Below are 20,131 nucleotides of genomic sequence, written 5' to 3' on the forward strand. Positions count from 1 at the left end.
TTGGGACTCAGACCCCGAAGAGTACCTAGAGTGGGAGTGCAAGATGGACGACTACCTCAAGCTACATCAAGTTCCCTCCGAAGATCAAGTGAAGTGCGCCACAAGTACTTTCCACGACTACGCTTTAATATGGTGGCTTCACACACCTTTGAAGAGCTTCAACATGAGTTGGTCCAAGACGAAGAAAGCGATGCGGCGAGAATTTGTGCCTTCCATCTACACAGAACATCGTCTTCTCCAATTGGAGAACACCATACAAGGATTCAAGCTCCTCAACGAGTACTTCAAGAACATGAAGAAATCCTTGCGATGGGCTGGTGTGGACGACCCAATTTGGATGAAGTTCTACTTCACGATGGGATTGAACAACAGCATCACCAAGACTCTCTTCATCAACAAATACGAGTCCCTCGATGACATGTACTTTGGTGCTCTCAAGGTGGAGCAAGAACGCGTGAAGGCCAAGTCTACTCGACCCCAAGCAGACTTCGTGACGACCACGCTCCAAGACGACGAGCATGAGGCTAGTACCACCGAGATGTCGAAGCCCAAGGAGCTCCAAGATGACATTCCCAAGTTCGACTTCATCGCCATCCCTCTTTGTGTCATTGGCGATGCTGAGTCTACTACGACTCTTTTTCAAGACGGTGCAGCAATGAGTACGACTATGGAGCAACTCAAGCTAGGCTCAAGATTAGGAGGCGAGCGACATGGCGGAGAGCAAGGATGATGCTTCCATCTTAGGAGGGGAGAGTGATGATGTGCCATCTTCGGCCTTCATCCACGGCGACGACTACGAGATGGTTGAGCATGGTATTTTCCCTTCGACCGAGGAGGCGTATGGTGATGAGTTGAGTGACTTGTGCCACCATATTGGGAGTGTTAGTGTGTCTTCACCACTAGCCCCATATATGATGAGATGTACCAATTCCCGTGTGAGGAGAGCCACCACCACCACTACCACTTGAACGATTTGAGTGACTCCACAAGATGTGACATTGAGTGCACCTATTTTGAGGGAGTGGGTGAGCCACCACCACATAGAGAGAGTGAGGTAGTTGATAGGGCATGTGAGGCCATTTAGAATTCTAACAACTTAACATCTACCTCTATTGTGTCTTCTCATGTGGTTCTAGGTCCCATATACGACGACGCGCCAATCCTCGACGACTTCGTCCTTCCTTTGGGAAAGACGATGGCCATGGTGGAATGTGATGCACCCCCCACATGGTTCCATCACGATGATGATGTTGACCACGATTTGGTCCTTGCCACCTCACCTACACCACATGAGTGGAATGATAAAGGTAACATAGGTGATGGTGATGATCTAGTCCCACTAGTGGACATTCTTGACATTGACTACTTGCATGATGTTGATCCTCCTATTGACATGCTTCATGCTAGTGCGACTTCCTCATGCGATGATTTACCCATTTATGATGAGTTTGAAGTCTATTAGTTGTGATGCCATGTTGCATAGGATTTCTTGTGATAATTCCCTCGGTCACATCATGTTTGCCAATCCACTTGACTTGTCATATGCTATGCATGAGATCACCCATATGTCATATTTGCAATCTCATCCTAGTGACTATGCAAATGCCATTAAAATAAACCCAATTTGCACATATGGCATAAATGACAAACCAATGGTTATTGTCATTTGTTTTTCTTGTGATGACATTGATATGATCCCTTTGCATCATTTATCTCATATGCCATGCCATGACCACCTAGTTTCTGATATGCATTGTTTGTCATGTTGTCAATTTTCTCCATATTATGCTTCCGCTATTGCACTTGAGGAGACCCCCATAGTTTCCTCATACATATCACGAGATTTTGACCCATCTTATGAATTGCATGATTGTGACGCCCGGATAATCAAGCTACAGTAACCCTCTACTAACGATGCCACGTCACCTCCATTACGGTTACTAATCTCGCGTTAGTTCGAAACCGATTCAAACCCAAATTCAAAATCACACAAATAATAAAAAGTTTTCAAACATTAAAACTAAAATGTTTGGGTTGTGCCAAATAATGCATAGGTATTTATGGTGGAGAAATCACACTTTTATAAAATTTTAGAATACTCTAAAATGATTTAAATAGTAGCAAAAACAATTATTTAAATGCTTTGAAAATATTGAAACAAATGAAAACTATTTTATTTAAAGTTCCCAATTTAATGTGGTTGTGGTATAATTAGAACTACCAATTTAGGATCTATTGCAGTAATTATTAAAACTAAATAAGCTTAAGAGATAAGTGAGAGTAGAAAAGAAATAAATAAAAAGGAAAGTAATAGAAAAGTAAAATAGGAGAAAGACCCCCTTGGCCAACTGGGCCAAACGGCCCAGCCGGCCAGCCCACTAACCTAGCCGGCCCACCCCACTCCCTTAACTCCCCTGGGCGACCGAACCCAAACCCTAGCGCACCCCCACTCTCCCACTCGCCCCCACTCCCTCTCCCTCGTCCCACTCCTCCACTGCCCCCCGATCTGGATCGAGGGAAACGGCTCCCTGACCCCATTGCCGCGACACTTCGCTATCACCTCGCCAACCACCGTCGCAAGGAGAACGACCCCGCCGCCCGGATCGACTGCGCCCGCCGCCGCCGGAGCTACCTCACCGGACGCCATCGCCGGACGCCATCGCCGGCCTGCCTCCTCTTCCCCACCGGCCTGCTTCCTCTCCTCCTCGACCCCACTGCCCGGTGCCCTACGCTGCTCGGTGAGGCCCCCGGTTTCCTCTCCTCCTTCCCCGTCCCCATGTGCACACCGCGCCCTCGCGCGCTGTTAGCCACGACCACATGCCGCGGCCACCCCGTACCCACCGTGCGCAGCCACCGCGCCCGTCCGCGCTCACCACGGTCGCGTCGGCCACGCGCTGCATCGCCCCGGCCGCGCTCACCGCGGCCCCGCCTCCACCGCGCCCGCTCGTCGCCGTCCTTGCACGGCCCCGCGGGCGCACGACCCCTGCCTTCCCCGCCACGAGTCTGCTTCCTCCCGCGCCTCCTAGGCTGCTCGCGCACCCGCGCCCGACTCTGCCTGACCTCGCCGGCGGCGACCCGCATTCGCCCCACAGTCACCCCTGCCAGCCACCGCGCCACCGCCCTGGCCGGCGCCCCACTACAGCCCCGGTTGGCCTCGCTGCGCCTATGGTCGGCCCTCTATCGATCTGGGCGAGCGCCATATCGGGCTGGCGCCCAGCGCCCGTCGCCCGCACCCGTTTGGCCAATGACAGGGGGGCCCACCCCAGAACGGTTTAATAATAATAATAAAAAGAATTAGAATTAGAATTAAATAAAAATAAAGAATAAAGAATAATAATATGATTAATTAATTAAATTAATTAATACTGTTAATTAATTATATTAAGCCTAGTTAATTAACCTAATCACTTTAATTAATTTAACTAAACATGTTTAGTTAACTAAGTCAATGACTAGTGGGACCCACACGTCAGCGACCCAGTCAACACCTCTGTTGACTGCTGACGTCATGTTGACGTCATGATGACGTCAGCATGCACTGTTCTGGATAATCTTGAATTAAATTAATTAAATAAATTCTAAAAATGATTTAAAACTTTAGAAAATCATATAAAATAAACTGTAGCTCGGATGGAAAAACTTTGTACATGAAAGTTGCTCAGAACGACGAGACGAATCTGGATATGCAGCCCGTTCGTCCGCCACACACTCCTAGCATAGCAAACACGGAACTTTCCCCTCTGGTTCATCTGTCCGAAAACGTGAAACACCGGGGATACTTTACCGGATGTTTCCCCCTTTCACCGGTATCACCTACTGCCGCGTTAGGGCACACCGAACACCGTGTATTGTCTTGTTACGCTTTGTGATGCTTTGATTGCTTTGTTATTTATTGTGTTCCCTCTCCGTTACTTCTTTCCGATAGACCCCGAGACTGCCGGCGACCCCCAGTTCGACTACAGTGTTGGTGACTCGTCCTTCTTGCCAGAGCAACCAGGCAAGCCCCCCCCCCTTGATCACCAGATATCGCCTATTCTCCTCTATACTGCTTGCATTAGAGTAGTGTAGCATGTTACTGCTTTCCGTTAATCCTATTCTGATGCATAGCCTGACATTGTTGCTACCTATGTTGATACCTTACCTGCAATCCTAAATACTTAGTATAGGATGCTAGTTTATCATCATTGGCCCTACATTCTTGTCAGTCTGCCTTGCTATACTATTGGGCCGTGATCACTCGGGAGGTGATCACGGGTATATACTATACATACATACATACTATACAGATGGTGACTAAAGTCAGGTCAGCTTGATGAGTACCCGCAAGTGATTCTGATGAGGGGGCTGAAAGGACAGGTGGCTCCATCCCGGTAGAGGTGGGCCTGGGTTCCCGACGGCCCCCGACTGTTACCTTGTGGTGGAGCGATAGGGCAGGTTGAGACCACCTAGGAGACAGGTGGGCCTGGCCCTGTTCGACGTTTGCGGATACTTAACACGCTTAACGAGATCTTGGTATTTGATCTGAGTCTGGCTACTGGCCTATACGCACTAACCAACTACGCGGGGACAGTTATGGGCACTCGACGTCGTGGTATCAGCCGAAGCCTTCTTGACGTCAGCGACTGAGCGACGCGCGCCGGGTTGGACTGCGTTAACGCAACTTCCTTTGTAATTGAGGTTTCTAGGTCTGCTCACCGGCCGCGTACGCAACGTGCAGGTGTGCAATGGGCGATGGGCCCAGACCCCTGCGCGCATAGGATTTAGACCGGCGTGCTGACCTCTCTGTTGTGCCTAGGTGGGGTTGCGACATGTTGATCTTCCGAGGCCGGGCATGACCCAGGAAAGTGTGTTCGTCCAAATGGGATCAAGCGTGTTGGGTTATGTGGTGCACCCCTGCAGGGAAGTTAATCTATTTGAATAGCCGTGATCTTCGGTAACAGGACGACTTGGAGTTGTACCTTGACCTTATGACAACTAGAACCGGATACTTAATAAAACACACCCTTCCAAGTGCCAGATACAACCCGGTGATCGCTCTCTAACAGGGCGACGAGGAGAGGATCGCCGGGTAGGATTATGCTATGTGATGCTACTTGGAGATGCTACTTGGAGGACTTCAGTCTACTCTCTTCTACATGCTGCAAGACGGAGGCTGCCCGAAGCGTAGTCTTTGACAGGATTAGCTATCCCCCTCTTATTCTGGCATTCTGCAGTTCAGTCCACTGATATGGCCTTTACACATATATCCATGCATATGTAGTGTAGCTCTTTGCTTGCGAGTACTTTGGATGAGTACTCACGGTCGCAACCAGATGCTGGAGCCCTGGAGCCAAACGCCGCCATCGACGACGATTCCTGCTACAATGGAGGTGCCTTCTACTACGTGCAGGCCGCTGATGACGACCGGGAGTAGTTTAGGAGGATCCCAGGCAGGAGGCCTGCGCCTCTTTCGATCTGTATCCCAGTTTGTGCTAGCCTTCTTAAGGCAAACTTGTTTAACTTATGTCTGTACTCAGATATTGTTGCTTCCGCTGACTCGTCTATGATCGAGCACTTGTATTCGAGCCCTCGAGGCCCCTGGCTTGTATTATGATGCTTGTATGACTTATTTTTATTTGTAGAGTTGTGTTGTGATATCTTCCCGTGAGTCCCTGATCTTGATCGTACACGTTTGCGTGTATGATTAGTGTACGATTGAATCGGGGGCGTCACAATGATTCCCATGATCGTGTGCACCATATGCATCCCATGAATAAAAATGCTTTTGTTGTGCCACACACTTGCTATAATTTGCGTCCCAATCGTGTTGAACACAATAACTCATTGCATGATGGATGACATATTCCTTTACCGGGCCTCAAATTTCTTTGAGCATTTCTTATATTGTGCTAACTCTCACGCGCACATGCACATCATGATGGATGATGTGTACATTTACCACGCAAACACATTGTTTCATTTGTCTACTTGTTGTGTAGGTACACATGCTTCCTCGTCAACCTCACAATCCCATGAGTTGACAAAACGAGCTCTAGAGAGCAATGATGATTTGGGATCCCGTGGATTGTCCTTACCACTGCTCCCTTCGCGCAAAGACTTCACGCATTTCTTCTACATGGCCCTCACATGGTTATGGGTTATATACCACTTCTCACTTTATGCCCATATTGCCATGTTCACTTTGCATGATATGCTCATTTCTATACCTTTGCCATGCATTTGTGACCCATGCTTTGCATCTCACATGACACTTGATTCTAGTACTTGTATGTGTATTTGCAAGCTTGCTGGAGATATTGCTTGTTATTGCGATGTTTGCTTTGTGCCCAATGCCTATGATGGTCCTTTGATCATATCTTGTTTTCATGCGTGTGATATGTCATGTGCATCACGTATGCCTACTATTTACACACATGACATGATTTCCATGATTACCTCTAGTATGTTGCATCATCACACTACTAGCATGATTGATTTGATTGCCTCACACGTATTGAACAATTGCTCCTTCTGTTGTGTTGAGTGCCACACTATCTTCACTTCACCATATGCACGTCATGCTTGGATTGTCTTGCACTTTCCCCCATGTGTTTAGACATTTCATTTCCTTTGGTGTTGTGAATGATTCATATGCCTACCATAGACCCTTTGTTGAGCACTTTGTGCATGCTTGCTATGACATTGAGGTAGATGCTTGTTCGATTGTCACACATATTAGCATCTTTACCTCCCCTTTGCATGATTGTTTCCATGATACCTTTTCATGTTCTCAATTTATATGCTTAAATGTCATGCCACACTTATTTGTCAAACCAAATACTATGCTTGATGACGACACTTGTTGGGTGAATCACCTCTTGAATGCTTGGTTTTGCACTAACGCTAACCAAATTTGTTTTTCCAAGTGTTTGTTTTCTTTGCTCCTTTTGAAGGAACCACAAGATGGTGCGACATTGGAGAGTGCCCATTTCGAACTTCAAGATGATGAATGCTTGGTTACCATCCACTTCTACACGGAGACATCATCTCTTTCCCATGGTGATTTGGTTTTTGATCCAAGGATGGATCTTCCCCAAGGGGGAGGGGATGATGCGGAGCATCCTATGGACATCACCATGTCAAGAGTTCCATTGCTAAGAGACACGCCCAACTCCTACCTCAATCATACTAAGGTGAATTGAATTCCATCCTTAATGCATGCCCTCTTAGTTCCCTTAAGCATGGTATACTACTTGATCATCCTACCATGTGCCCATATAGGTTTGAGCCCAATGATGAATGTGCCATGGAGGAGGTCATCCACAAGCGAGCGCCTACATCATCCACGAGAGAAGCCTGGAAAAGGATAAGGAACCATCAAGGAGAAGGCGAGGTTCCACATGCTTCGATGGGCATGCACGAGAAGGCTGACAGCAAGGTTTAGGATCCCCCGTGAACACAGGACCCGCGTGACCACGATACAAGCCCGTGCCTATGGGCTAACGCATCAGGTTGCTGGACACCCCTTGTGCATGGGATACACTTACCTCGTGCGCATGGGGCCTCCTGCGTGTGGTTGTTGGGCTTTTGCCTTGTATTACCATTTCGCCCCTCCTTACCCCTTGATGCCTTGGACCTATATATACTCATCCACCTCCTCCATTTGGGGATAGCTAAGAATAGATCTAGACATTAGAGCTTAGCTCATGTACCTCCCCTTGTCGGATTCCTCTTGAGAGAGAGAAGATCCCTAGTGGGTATCAAGACCCCATCTAGGGAAGGAACTATCTAGATCATCAAGACCTCATCCCCTTCATAGGATTTGGGATGAACTCTATCATGTATATTATTTCCCTTTGATTTTCATGTACCTTGTGGATCTTGTGTATTTGTTGGTCTAGTGGATGTGTGATTGGACTTGTTCTTGAGTGTTCCTCTTGTGATTTCCCCTCTTATTCTTGGTGTTCTTACGCTCTTCATGAATCCCCCTCCAATTCGTGAAAGATCTCCACTTAGGGTCTCCACCCTAGAACACATACCCTTTTGGTCGTGCGGAGCTGAGGCACCCACATTGACCAGGAATGGCCGTCTTTGGTGACAAGCGCAAAATGGGCAGAGGCCTACTCTGATGGGGCCTAGTCTAAAGTGGAGAGCCTCCACTTTCCCCTCGTCCCAGGCGGGACCTTGGGTCTCGTCGTTGGCTTCTTGCCAGTGTTCGCCTCCTGGATCTGCGTCCTATCTCTGGCCATGGCATCGGATGAGGCTATGGATGGAAAGCACGGTTGAAAGTATCAATATGGTCGATTAGAGGGGGGTTAAATAGGCGACTAATTTTTTTTAACTTTGTTCTCAATTTTAGGCTCAAGAAAGATATGTTGTCTAGATATGCAACTAGGTGGAAAATCTATATGACAAGCACAAGGAGCAACACAAGCTAGCAAGAGTAAACACAAGGCGGAATCTAGCAACAAGTAAAGGAACAAGATAATCGCAAGTGGAGATGATGAAGACAGGAATGTGTTTCTGAAGTTCCATTCTTTGGGGAGATATGTCTCTGTTCGAGGGGTGTGGAGGCACAATGCTTCCCAAGTGTCCCAAAGACTCACTTTATTCTATTCATGCCCTCGCACAATGCAAGGTGACGCAAATCCACTAGTACCACCCTTGAAGGCTGAAAGAGCATGGTGCCCCCATGTGTGGTTTTGGTAATAGATGACGTTCTCTATGGACTAATGGTTTCCTTGAGTTATATTTGAGGATTTGTCCATAGGCATTTCTTGAAGTCCATGTGTTGGTTTCAAGGAGTTTATGAGATGACCAAGGTGCTATTCAAGGAATTATCCAAAGATTAGTCATGTAGAAGACGTGATAAAAGGTTGATCAAGACTAAGTCAACGTGTGAATCAAGCTGATCAACACGCAAAGCCTAGAAGATGTACCGAAAGGGATCAAGTGATCCCATGGTATGGTAAACATTGCCCATTACGCTTTGTGTACTAAACCATGGTCTATGTGAGGGTTCTATGCGGGGTTAGGTTGCGGTGTGCAAGTTCAAGTGGAGCATCACGAAGAGATCACGTCCTGAAGCTTGCTGTCCATTGTGGTGATAATGGACTTCTACAGATGTGTTGAAGAGTGGCTCACCGATAGTGGGGTATGGGGGAGCAATCTACTAGTCTTCATCGAGCCAGCGCAATCAAGAAAGGTGTCCAACTTGAGGACGTCAAGATCGCCATCATCTCGATCAAGTGGGCAAAGGTTTGCCCTTGATAGGTTTTATATTTTATCGGTCTCATGGTGGTAGTTGGTACGTAGACCGGGTTATAGGATCGATTGTCGTACTATCAAGGGGGGCTATCGAGTGAGTAGCTTGATCGTATCTTTCGTAGAGAGCTCAAACCATGCATCCTTGCATCATCTTTCTTAGTTCTTGTTTGGTATTTCTCTTTGTGAGTTTTAGAGTTTCTGGTCATCTTCCTGACAAGCTCGAGTTCATCGAAAACGGGGTTCATGTGCATCTTCTATGATGTTTTCGATGTGGGAGTTTATGTCGGTTCTTCATTGATGGAGGTTTCACTCCTCTATATCACAGGCATACTTCCCCTACCACTTCTTACTATAACCAACAACGTTGAGTTTGATCAATTCAACAAGGTTGAGTTTGATCAATTCAACAAGCCTGAGTTTGCTCAATTCGGAGCTCCTTTGCAGAAGTTATGGAAGTTTTGGTTTTCCTGCATCCATCTGTTCTGCTTGGGCTTCTTTGTAGCAATCCCGCGGTAGTACCACTTATAAGTGGTACTTCCACTGTCTGGTACTAAGGCTTCTACCACTACTTCTGGGGTCTCGACTTTTCATGTCGGGTAGTGTGGCAGTGAGCGGTAGTACTGCTTATAAGCAGTAGTACTGCCCGCCCGCGCACTACCGCTCCACCTCTGCTTATTTTTTAGCATCTGCACTCGTTTGCCTCTTCGCGGTTGTAGGGCGGTAGTAAGGTGCGGTAGTACAGCTTATAAGCGGTACTGCCACTATACTCTTCCCTACCTCCGCTTCTCCACTGTGTACTGCAACCCCAGCGGTAGTATAGCTGGGGGGCGGTAGTACTGCTCCAGCGGCACTACCGCCTGGGGGTGCTTCACCTTTGCACTATATTCCAGGATCTTCTACCCGAGCGGTAGTACCGCTTGTGTGCGTCCAGTGCACATAACGATTGGATTTGGGGGGCCTATAAAAGGGGGTTCTTCTTCCCCAATGGACCTCATCCTTTGAGCTCATGTTTCCCCCCATTATTGACCTTCTTTAAGCTTGCTATCTCTCAATCCCTCCAATGATTCTTCTAGTTCTTGAGGAAAAAGAGAGGAAATTTAGATCTACATTTTCACCAATCATTTTCTCCTCTATGTGAGGGGAACCCCTTGGATCTAGATTTTGGAGTTCTTTGTGTTCTCCTCTTGTGTTCTTCCTCTCATCTTCCTCCATAGCATTAGTTGTGGTGGTGGGATTTGGGAGAGAAGGACTTGGGCACTCCGTGTGCACTTACCATTGCATTTGGTGCATCTGTTTGAGTTTTCCACGGTGATACGTGAAAGTGAAGTTTGAGAAGCTTATTACACTTGGGTGCTTGGTACCCTAGAGCTTGTTCCTCTTAGGTGCTTGGGCGCCCTAGACGGTTGATGGTGTCTCGGAGCTCAATCATTGTGGTGTAAAGCTTCGGGCAAGCATCAGGGTCTTTAATTAAGTTGTGGAAATTGCCTCGAGCAATTTGTACAAGTTCCGGTGACCGCCCCCAAGGGTTGCTAAAGTGTACATGTTCGGTGACCGCCCCCGAGGGTTGCCATTTGTACGAGTCCGATGACCACCCTGAAGGGTCCCTTAGTGAATCACGGGATCTTGGATTGTGCGAGGGCGTGAGAAGATTACGATGGCCCTAGTGGTTTCTTGTGGAGCATTGTGCCTCCACACCGCTCCAAACAGAGATTAACATCCGCAAGGGTGTGAACTTCGGGATACATCATCGTCTCCGCGTGCCTCGGTTATCTCTTAGCTGAGCCCTTTACCTATGCACTTTGTGAGAGCCATAGGGTTTCTTGATATATATCTTGCTATCACTTAATTGTTTATCTTGCTTAGCATAAGTTGTTGATGCACATAGATGAGCCTAGTTGTTTTAGGTTTTTGCTCGACAAATTAAACGCTAGTTTATTCCACATTTGTTCCAGCTTAAACTGTAATTATTTAAAGCGCCTACCCCCTCTAGGCGACATCCACGATCTATCAAAGGTGGCAACCGGAACCTGTACAAACATGGTTGGGGCTCATAGCACTTCTATGATATGCCTAAATAAATAATGTTTTCTTTATAACCAAATTGGTCAAATTATCTTATACTCCAAAGTAAGCACATCAAACATTGAATAGTGCAATGATTAGATCGGTAACATCATCATTTTTTGATTCTCATGTGGCAACCACGGGCATTCGACTAGTACACTAAACATGCATTTGCAACATGTAATGAAGCAATATATAAGGGCAAGAATAATAACATGGCTCCACAAACATGAACTTAAACAACATGATAAAGATAGATAGGGATAGCATGTCTCACACCACGTAACACAAAAAATCTCCAAACCAAATAAGTTCACAACTCAAAGCAAATAAGTTTCAATGAGAACTTCAATGAGATTTGGCGAAAGCTATCACAACATTTTTGTTCTACAAAAACATAATTTTCCATGTGATGGGATATTTGTTGCATACAGTGGAAACACGTAGGCTAGGGTCGTACTACAAATATATAGCATCTCCTTCGTCCACTCCATGATCCGCTTCCAGTTTTCAAGGTGTGTCGAGATCAACCTAGATGCACAGGAGGAGGATTGTGAGCAATGCAAGGAACGCTTCCGCGAATTTTGGTGGGAACCAACAGAGTACACTTTTTCCACAAATGGGAAGCCTCGGAAACCCCAAGTTCTGTTGTGAGCAAATAGGGGTTTTCTTTTCCTTTCTCGAGAGATGTTTTCTATATCGAGGTAAAAGAGCACAAAGGATAAGCATAGCTGCAGAAGTGTGGTGAATGAAGAATAGTAGACAACAGAAATGGACTCGGTGCCATCATCTTACCATAGCTGATAAAGTTCTTCAGTCTTGGTTGGAACCAAATTGTTTCCTTATGTCACCAAATGATACAGTGGCAGAACCCCTTCTCTTAGGCTTTTGCTGTGATGAATGCTCCTTCCACCCAGTCATGTAAATTACCTGTACAAAACAACTACTCCCTCAATTGCAATATATACAAAGATCGTATTTGTTCTTAGCATGGAGATTTAAGTGGCTTAAAAGCAGCGAAAACCGTAGAGAAAAAGTCCAAAACTAGCCCAGCTGCATTTATTTTGTTTTGGAAAGCGTGAATTGCGCATGCACTTCCCCTCTCAGATTTACTCCCCGCTCTCCTAGGCGAGTCCGGTGCAGTAAAGATTGGTTGCTTATGCATATGTACAGCAAAACGGAGTGAAAGCACTAAGAGTAAGATCAGAAAATTAATGGGGAGCAGCATGGTTTCTACTCTGCATTTAGTCAAGTTGGAAAACCGTAAAGAAACGAACTGGACCCTGCAATATGAAATGAATGGAGTAACAAACTTTAAATACGTGAAATGTTTATAATGAGGAACTGCATGGTTTCTACTTTCTACTCTGGATTTAGTCAAGTTGGACAAGATGGGATATTATTTTGAACTGTACAAAACCTGAAAGGTTGCTGGAATGGTTCCATCTTCTAACCCAAACATTGACTGGTAAATGGCTGCAGTAGCTAGTGCTGTATCTCTCTTTAATATCTGACAATAGAGAACCAATGTAAATTCAGTTACTATGTTAACTAAATTAATTGGGACTCAGCCATTTTCAGTAAACATTATGATAAGAAAGGCTCACAGGGCTTCTTTGAAAGAGAGCATTCGTTTCTGCCATTGCTCTAAGATGTTCCACAAGTTCAAGAGCTAGTTGGCAATAAGTAATAAAATTGTTAGGACAAATAAATAACTTGGTGAATCGACATATGCAAATATTGTGGAGATGTTTAAAACAATAACAAATTAACGTGGTTCTTGAATATAAAATATATTTATCAGACACAACATTGCTAATTGTATGTTGATGAGACAAAAGTGACCATTGCAATCTGATAGTCACAAGAATATTTATTGAGCAGCCAGAATAAAGAAAAGATGTTCATTCAATCTTCACAAAATATTGTGCGAAGAAATTCACTAATTGGAAAATCCAAGTTTTTTTGTACGCACCACTATTGTACTTGACTGTATATCGATCTACATCAACTCCTGGAAGGGCGAAGCCTGCCCTTGACAAAAGGTTTCCTGCATCACGGACCTTGAAATGTACAACCCAATGTCACCATTAGAACCAAAGACACTAATAAGTCAAGGTAAAGGCAACGGTTTGCAATGACAGGCTATTCAACAGAGGCATACAAGAAGAACAAGCAATCCCTATTGGACGAAATCTCGGATTATAAAAGAATCATACTTGTGCTAATGGCGACATTCGAGGACCGATGCCTCCCTCACGTTCCATTTGAGCAATAGTGCATGCAATTCTTAGTTCCCTGATCATAGCATCCAAGAAAAGGCAAGTCAAAAAAGAAACTGGAAAATGTTGATAAATGGTAAATCTAAGATTATCACTTCAGAGTCTCCCCGCCAAGAATTGCTGCAAGAAAAAGGCCATCAGGCTTCAACGCCAACCTACACTGCCATAAAAGGACAGCCAATTACCATAATTCAGATGTTTTAGCGCTTGATAACTTAATGCTTGTAGTGTTTAAAATAAAAGACTTACCTGTATCATTGCTCCAGGTAGATCATTTGTCCAATGAAGCCCAAGACAGCTTATTATCAAATCCTGGGAGCTTCAGAAACCAAGAGCCACATCAATAGAGGAGTAGACAATGCAAGATCACAATTTATTTACTTTTAAATTTGACAATTAGCCACTCACACCTAAAATATATTGACCCACTCAAGCATAAGATAGCAGACTACAAATTGACAGTTTATCTCTTTGGTGTATATATAAAGTGGGGGCCCCAATACATTAGCATTCAAGGGAGCTGGAGAAAGTATGCGGATCCAATGCAGTTTACTCTAATCATACGTAAATGGAACCAACAAACACACTGAAAGTATAACATGGCTGGTATTAACTTCTCTTTGATAGGAAGATACTCTTCATCTCCAACGATAAAGTTCATCTCGGGGCCGTCCTCAGTAGCACTCTCCAACTCCCGCCACCTGTTCACCATGTCTACCGACATGTCCATCATGGTCAATTTCTCGATTCCACCTGGCACACAAATCATCAGCGCCATCTTGCAGGTTAGTTCAAGATATCAAGGAGAAGCAACGTGTGGCAGATCATTTCAACTGTCGGATGTGAAAACCGGAACTCTCAGGAAGACATTTGACATGGTTCAACGCAGTGATTAGTACACATGATAAGAGGTTGGTGCAAGAAATAACAAGAAAAGCGAGTTGAGTAGCTTCTTACCACGGCCGCGAAGCGACCGGCGGACGGCGCCGGCCGAACCGCCGAGGCAGAGCGCCGAGGGGAACGCCTTCCTGCAGTCCTCGAGGCGGTCGAGGAGGTTATCGGCGACCGCGTCTACCAGTGGGTCAGTTTCCCGCATCGCCCATGCCGCCCTGTCCCGGTGTCGGCGCTTCAGATCGCGATCGAAGATCTTGACGCGGCCCCCGTCCAGCACTTCGTCCGCCGAGGAGGAAGAGAAGTGGTGATTGGGAACGAGGTGGCGGCGGCGGTGGCGCAATAGCAGAAGGCGACGTGCGGCGGCCGCGGCCCCGGAAGCCATGGCGAGCGACGGAGCGAGCACCGGCGGTTGGAGAGAGAAGGGCTTCTTTTTTAGTTCAGGAGACCTTTGTCTTTTCTTAGAAATGGTTATTTAGGCAATCCGGCAAAGCTTTACTAGTAGTACTATTCATCAACAATATTTAAAGGAACTAGTTAAATATCTGTGTTTGATTCAAATACAACATCCACATGAGCAATTTCATGACCAAGTGAATAATTATTTGATAGAACAATTTTATCAACCAACCAATGATTGAAACACAAATCCAAAACAATAAGCTACGTGCTATGGGCGCCCTCTCACAGCATCCACGTGGGCAAGAGCGACTGGCGAGGCCACTGTTTTGTCGGTCGAGGATTTTGCATAAGCGCAGCAAAAAGGCCACAACCACGCGGCCCAGCCCCACATTCCACGCTCTCTCCACCCCACACGCAACCTCCTCTTCTCGTCTCTCCTCTGCCTCGCCGCCGCCGTCAATGCTTCACCCCCTCTCCATCCCATTGCGGCAACACGATGTCGGCCTACATGGTCTCCCCTCTGTCCTATGCTCTCCGCCACCACCGCTCTGCCTCATGAGTAGGTATTCTCCGTCTTGGTGTTGAGCAAGAAGAAGCACACAGATGGGTGGACCTTGGTGACGGCTCCCATGCCAGCTTCCCAAAAAGAGGGACTCACCAATCTCCCCACACGACGAGGGGGAGGGGGGAGAGTATGTCGTCCACCGCGCGGCGCGGCCACCCAGCGCTGGTGAACGACGACGGGGCCACCTGACGAGGATGGCGGGGTTGGCGTTGACAACTGCAGTGATAGGCCGTCAGTTCCGCCGCCCGCCGTTCTTCCGCTTGAGGCAGTCGTCGTCCACACGTGCTCCTAAAGTTCGTCCTCGCCACCATGGGTGGATGCCGGTGAGGCCAACCTTCCCTCCATGCGCAGGTACTCCCCCGCTCCCCTCTCCCTTCCCCTATCTCTCTTCCCTGACCCTCTCTCTGTTCCATGGTGGTAGCACATTAGTGGTTCAGTAGATAGGTTAGACAGTTTCTGAAGTTTGTAGAGAAGACTGCACCAAATCTTTCCCATGCTGATTCTTCCATTTGTCTTTTTTATTATTCATCTGTATTGCCAGTCAGTTTAACCATCTTTCTTCATGATGAAATTTGTAACTCTCTTTCCAAGTTCCGAGTTGAGTACTATCAATGGTACGATGACGATAATGAGCACATAGCTGGACATAAGGATAATCGGCGCGACCTAGGAGTATTTCACTTGGATAATAATAGCAGGGAAGACCTTGTGTTTCCACAGCTTTGGTCCAACTGGTCTGCTCCTGTGTGGATTACAACCAATCTTACAATGATGAAATTGTCGTTGAATATGTAGATCGGGTATAAGAAGGCCTAATAGGATGCTCACCTAAGCGAGCTGGCGGGCAACGGTGTTGCATGGGCCCTAAGCCACGAAGGACTATGTGCAGGAGGAGGAGAAGGTTGCTTTTGACGGCACGAAGACAAAATGGTGGCATCAATGTACTGATGAGTAAGGCGATTGTGTGAAGGCATCATGCTGTCAAGCTATCATTCGTCGATGTACTTATGAGTAAGGCGGTTCCATGAACATGCATGTCTGTTTCATATATGTAGGACTCTGGCACTTTGTTATGTGCTATGGCTGATGTATTTGCGATTGCATGTCTTTTGTGGCTTGTGAGATGCCAGAAAAATAAGATCGTTCTTACTCTTGTTTTATTGTGATTTTTTCTTTGTGGACTTCTGATGATCACTAGAACATTGGCAGGCTGCTGCTTTGACCTGTCGTGTTGTCTTTTGGAGCCGATGTGCAGCTGTTCCTACTCTGCCCTTCTCTCAGCGTTATTCATTTATTCAGTTAATTGACTTGCCATGTTGGATCTGTATGACTGCTAACAGCGAGACATCAAGAAGCCAAGAAAAAAGGTTTAGGTGCAGTTTCAAGAGTATGTAGGGCAACAGGAAGCCAAGAAAAGGAAGTTAATCTTCATATTCGATATTCGGGACATATATATTCTCCAAGCTCCATGGCGTGTGGTTTGCTGCTTGTTTGGAGATTAGAAGTGTACGAGGAAAATCATGTTGGATTTCATTCATAGATCGATTCCATTGAATTATCATGAAAAATGCAGAATATCAAGTGAGATTCTAAACTGACAATTCAACAGCGAGTATGATTCTAAAATGCTGGTGTCTTCAGTAATTTACAGGTAGATGTTATTTCAGGCTGGTGCTGAATGGCTTTAGGTTTCAGGCTTGTTGATGTATTTTACTGTGGTACATACAACAAGAGTCGACTCATTTAGTGTTTGGTTGACTCTTACTTATTTCTTTGCAATGAAAATGTTGCTCTGGCTGATAATCTTGTGTCTGGCCACATGGGGGAAACGAGGCAGAGCAACATTTCACTAATCACATATTGGATTTTGTGTAATTAATGAACTGCTATAACCATAATCACATACTGGATTATTTAACCTAAAACTGTGATTAGTGATTCTGCTTTGGATCTTGTAAGTTGTAACAGTTCATCAATCACATAGTGCTAATCTCTAAGGTAAATACAATATATGTTTTAGAAGAAAAAATGGTGTATGCTATTCCTTTTAAGAGCGACCATCAGTTTCAAGAAAGATAGGTTTCCTTAATAGGTCTCATTTCTTGCGAAGAATTATTTGTTTGTGGAATCTGTCAATTATTAAGAAAATGTCATTGTTGCAGAGTTCAGGAACCAAGTTCCTTTAAATGAACCTTATCGTGTCATACTCGGCGATTCCAAGGATAACTTATATTATACATGCGGACGTTCTCGCCATATATTGACAACTGGAGTTTCAGGCATCCTGAGGAGTCAGCTGTACTAATGTCGAGATGGTGAGCTCCTATCATCAAATATGACTTCTTTGTGAATGTTGCTACCATAATTTGTCTAATTCTCCTCATATGTTCTAGTTTCTCGAGCTTCTCGAGCTACGCTACAGATCTTTGTGTGCTTGCGGCGACAAACCTATAGCTGATGGAAGCCTTCTTGAATTCTTGCGACAAGTATCAATATGCTTTCAAAGGTAGATCCCAAGACAAGAACAAACACTATCGGGCGATGTTAAATGTACCAGTCCTTTTTTTTCATAAAAGCTTCTTGCATATATGTTCCTGGGCAACAAGCGATGGCAGAGAGTAAGGTAATGTTGCATGAACAGAAACACAATACCTCTATAACCCCGGATAGTAACTTCGGTATGCTTATCTAAATCGAATTACTTGTTCTGTTCACTCCAAGTTATTGTTCTATGTGTAAAACGCCATTCCTTTCCTACGCAACATGAGTTTTTTTTTTGGAAGGAGGGGCCATGGTATTGGCTGGTGGCGAAATAGTTTGTATCGATGAATTTTGACAAAATGAGGCCAAAAGATAGGTTAAATTTTAACTAATTCTTTGTCAAAACTAGAATATAACAGCGTGCGTGTATATTTTGTAGCCTCTTATATCATTTTCATCTGTTTTGTTATTGCACCCAACAAATTCATGGATGACCTTGCAAAGCCCCTCAAGTATATTTGTAGTTAAACTGTGAATTTGAAAACAAAAAATTCATACATTTGTTGATGTTAAATTTATCAGTCCTTTTGTTTTGATAATCACCTCCTACATATGTGTTCCTGGGCAACAATTGATAGTAGAGAATACATGATGGGCGATGGCCTTCATTGTTACAAGTACTTTTCCTATCCCTCCTTATTTACTTGGATGTATATTAGTTTTTGTTTGCCCCTTTGTTTTTCGGGGAAGCTTTCTCACTGCCACAACTTGTTTGTTCTAGCAGGATAATGTATTTGTTATGAAAAACATAGATGAGTAATTACATGATATACTATTAATATTAAACTGTGTTGTTTCTCCGAAACTAACTTGGTATTCAGGACATGGTGAGCCTTCACCGAGCACACTAGCCTCGGAAGCGCCGGCAACAATGGCACGAGGTAAGCAGCCTTACCAGTGTTGCGTTGTTCATTTAGACATGCGTCCATGCAACAAAGAAGTCCTGATCTTTCTATGCACCTTGTGCCATAATTTGTCAACTTGGATATGGATTGGTACCAAGACAGAAGGACCAAAAGCGCCTTTCAATTTCTATTGACCGGACCTATGAATGTGCATAACTCGGGATTGGTTCCATATTTCAGTTGACCGGAATTCTGTCGGCCTTTCTATTTATGATGGGTACATTGCTACTGGGTCATAAACAAATGAGGTATGCATGTAGTTCATCGTCGATAGTATCGTTACGTCCATAACTCCTTTGTTTTCTGTGCTTCTATGCAAAAATAAAAAGGTCAGATACTCCACCTTATAGCTTTGATGCTTGTCGATAACCATATGATTGTTTTCTGACCGAGCAAGATTAGATTCTCATGCGTACCTTTATATGCTCAATTTGTATTCTGCAAGTCAAATCTAATTCTTGTCAGATTTACTTGCAATGTTCATTACTCACCATTCACAGCTCGGTCTATAAAATTTGTTCCATTTAGCCTTCTTTTTTTCATCTAACTTTATTGATTATCTTGGTTGCCAATAAACAGTTTACATCCAACAAATGGTTTACATATCTAATGTTTAAATATCATTATCTCCTGCATCAACATGTTCCATTCCATTATTTTACAAAACTGAATCAAAAGAAGGTGCTGACACTAACAACAAGCATGTCCCTGGTGACGAGTTTCAATACATCGTTGTTGCATCAATATCATACAGAGTCATGACATTTCATATTCATCCACTATGTTGTGTGCCTTTCTTTGATTTTAAAATTAAAGTTCTATTGTTGATACATCCATAAGCACATAATTCTATTATCCATCTGTCTTGCCACCAATGGCCTCATAAGAACCGACATCTTTTATCTGAATACATGATTCACAGAGCGATGATGAGGAGTCTCAAAATTACATCATCCGTGGTAGGTGTATCCCTAATTCTCAATGTATCCACCGCTCATACATCACTTCTCAAATCTTGGTTGTACTATACATTGTGGCACCGCCCAGGTTCCTCTCAGGTGGTGGCGGCGAGTCTGTGATGGGCAAGGATGGTGGTCTTATATGGTGGTTGGATGCAAGGTGGAGCTGGAAAAAGTATTTGAAAAATTAGTGGTTGCTTATTCAATTGAAAACCAACTAAAATTTGTGTTCTGCATAGGGGTTAAAATAGTTGGCTACAGAGTTTTATAGCCAAC

The 20,131-nt window shown here is 44.9% G+C and overlaps 1 protein-coding gene across 2 annotated transcripts; it reads right to left on the reverse strand.

Moving 5' to 3' along the window:
• Positions 1 to 11,540: 11,540 nt before the first annotated feature.
• On the reverse strand, positions 11,541 to 14,938 carry LOC119324455 (putative methyltransferase At1g22800, mitochondrial). Of its 2 annotated transcripts, none has more exons than XM_037598248.1 (10): positions 14,550 to 14,938; positions 14,207 to 14,345; positions 13,842 to 13,911; positions 13,688 to 13,752; positions 13,530 to 13,608; positions 13,286 to 13,373; positions 12,918 to 12,982; positions 12,731 to 12,820; positions 12,106 to 12,240; positions 11,541 to 11,841 (listed from the first exon to the last, which is right to left on the reverse strand). In XM_037598248.1, exons 1-9 carry the CDS (start codon positions 14,866 to 14,868, stop codon positions 12,124 to 12,126), a joined length of 1,032 nt encoding a protein of 343 aa, XP_037454145.1. In that variant the 5' UTR covers positions 14,869 to 14,938; the 3' UTR covers positions 11,541 to 11,841; positions 12,106 to 12,123. The 2 variants fall into 2 exon arrangements, with proteins under 2 accessions (XP_037454145.1, XP_037454144.1); XM_037598247.1 differs by having other exon boundaries at positions 11,580 to 12,004.
• Between the last annotated feature and the right edge of the window lie 5,193 nt (positions 14,939 to 20,131).

This window comes from Triticum dicoccoides, chromosome 6B (genome assembly GCF_002162155.2).
Source record: "Triticum dicoccoides isolate Atlit2015 ecotype Zavitan chromosome 6B, WEW_v2.0, whole genome shotgun sequence".
Taxonomy (NCBI): domain Eukaryota; kingdom Viridiplantae; phylum Streptophyta; class Magnoliopsida; order Poales; family Poaceae; genus Triticum; species Triticum dicoccoides.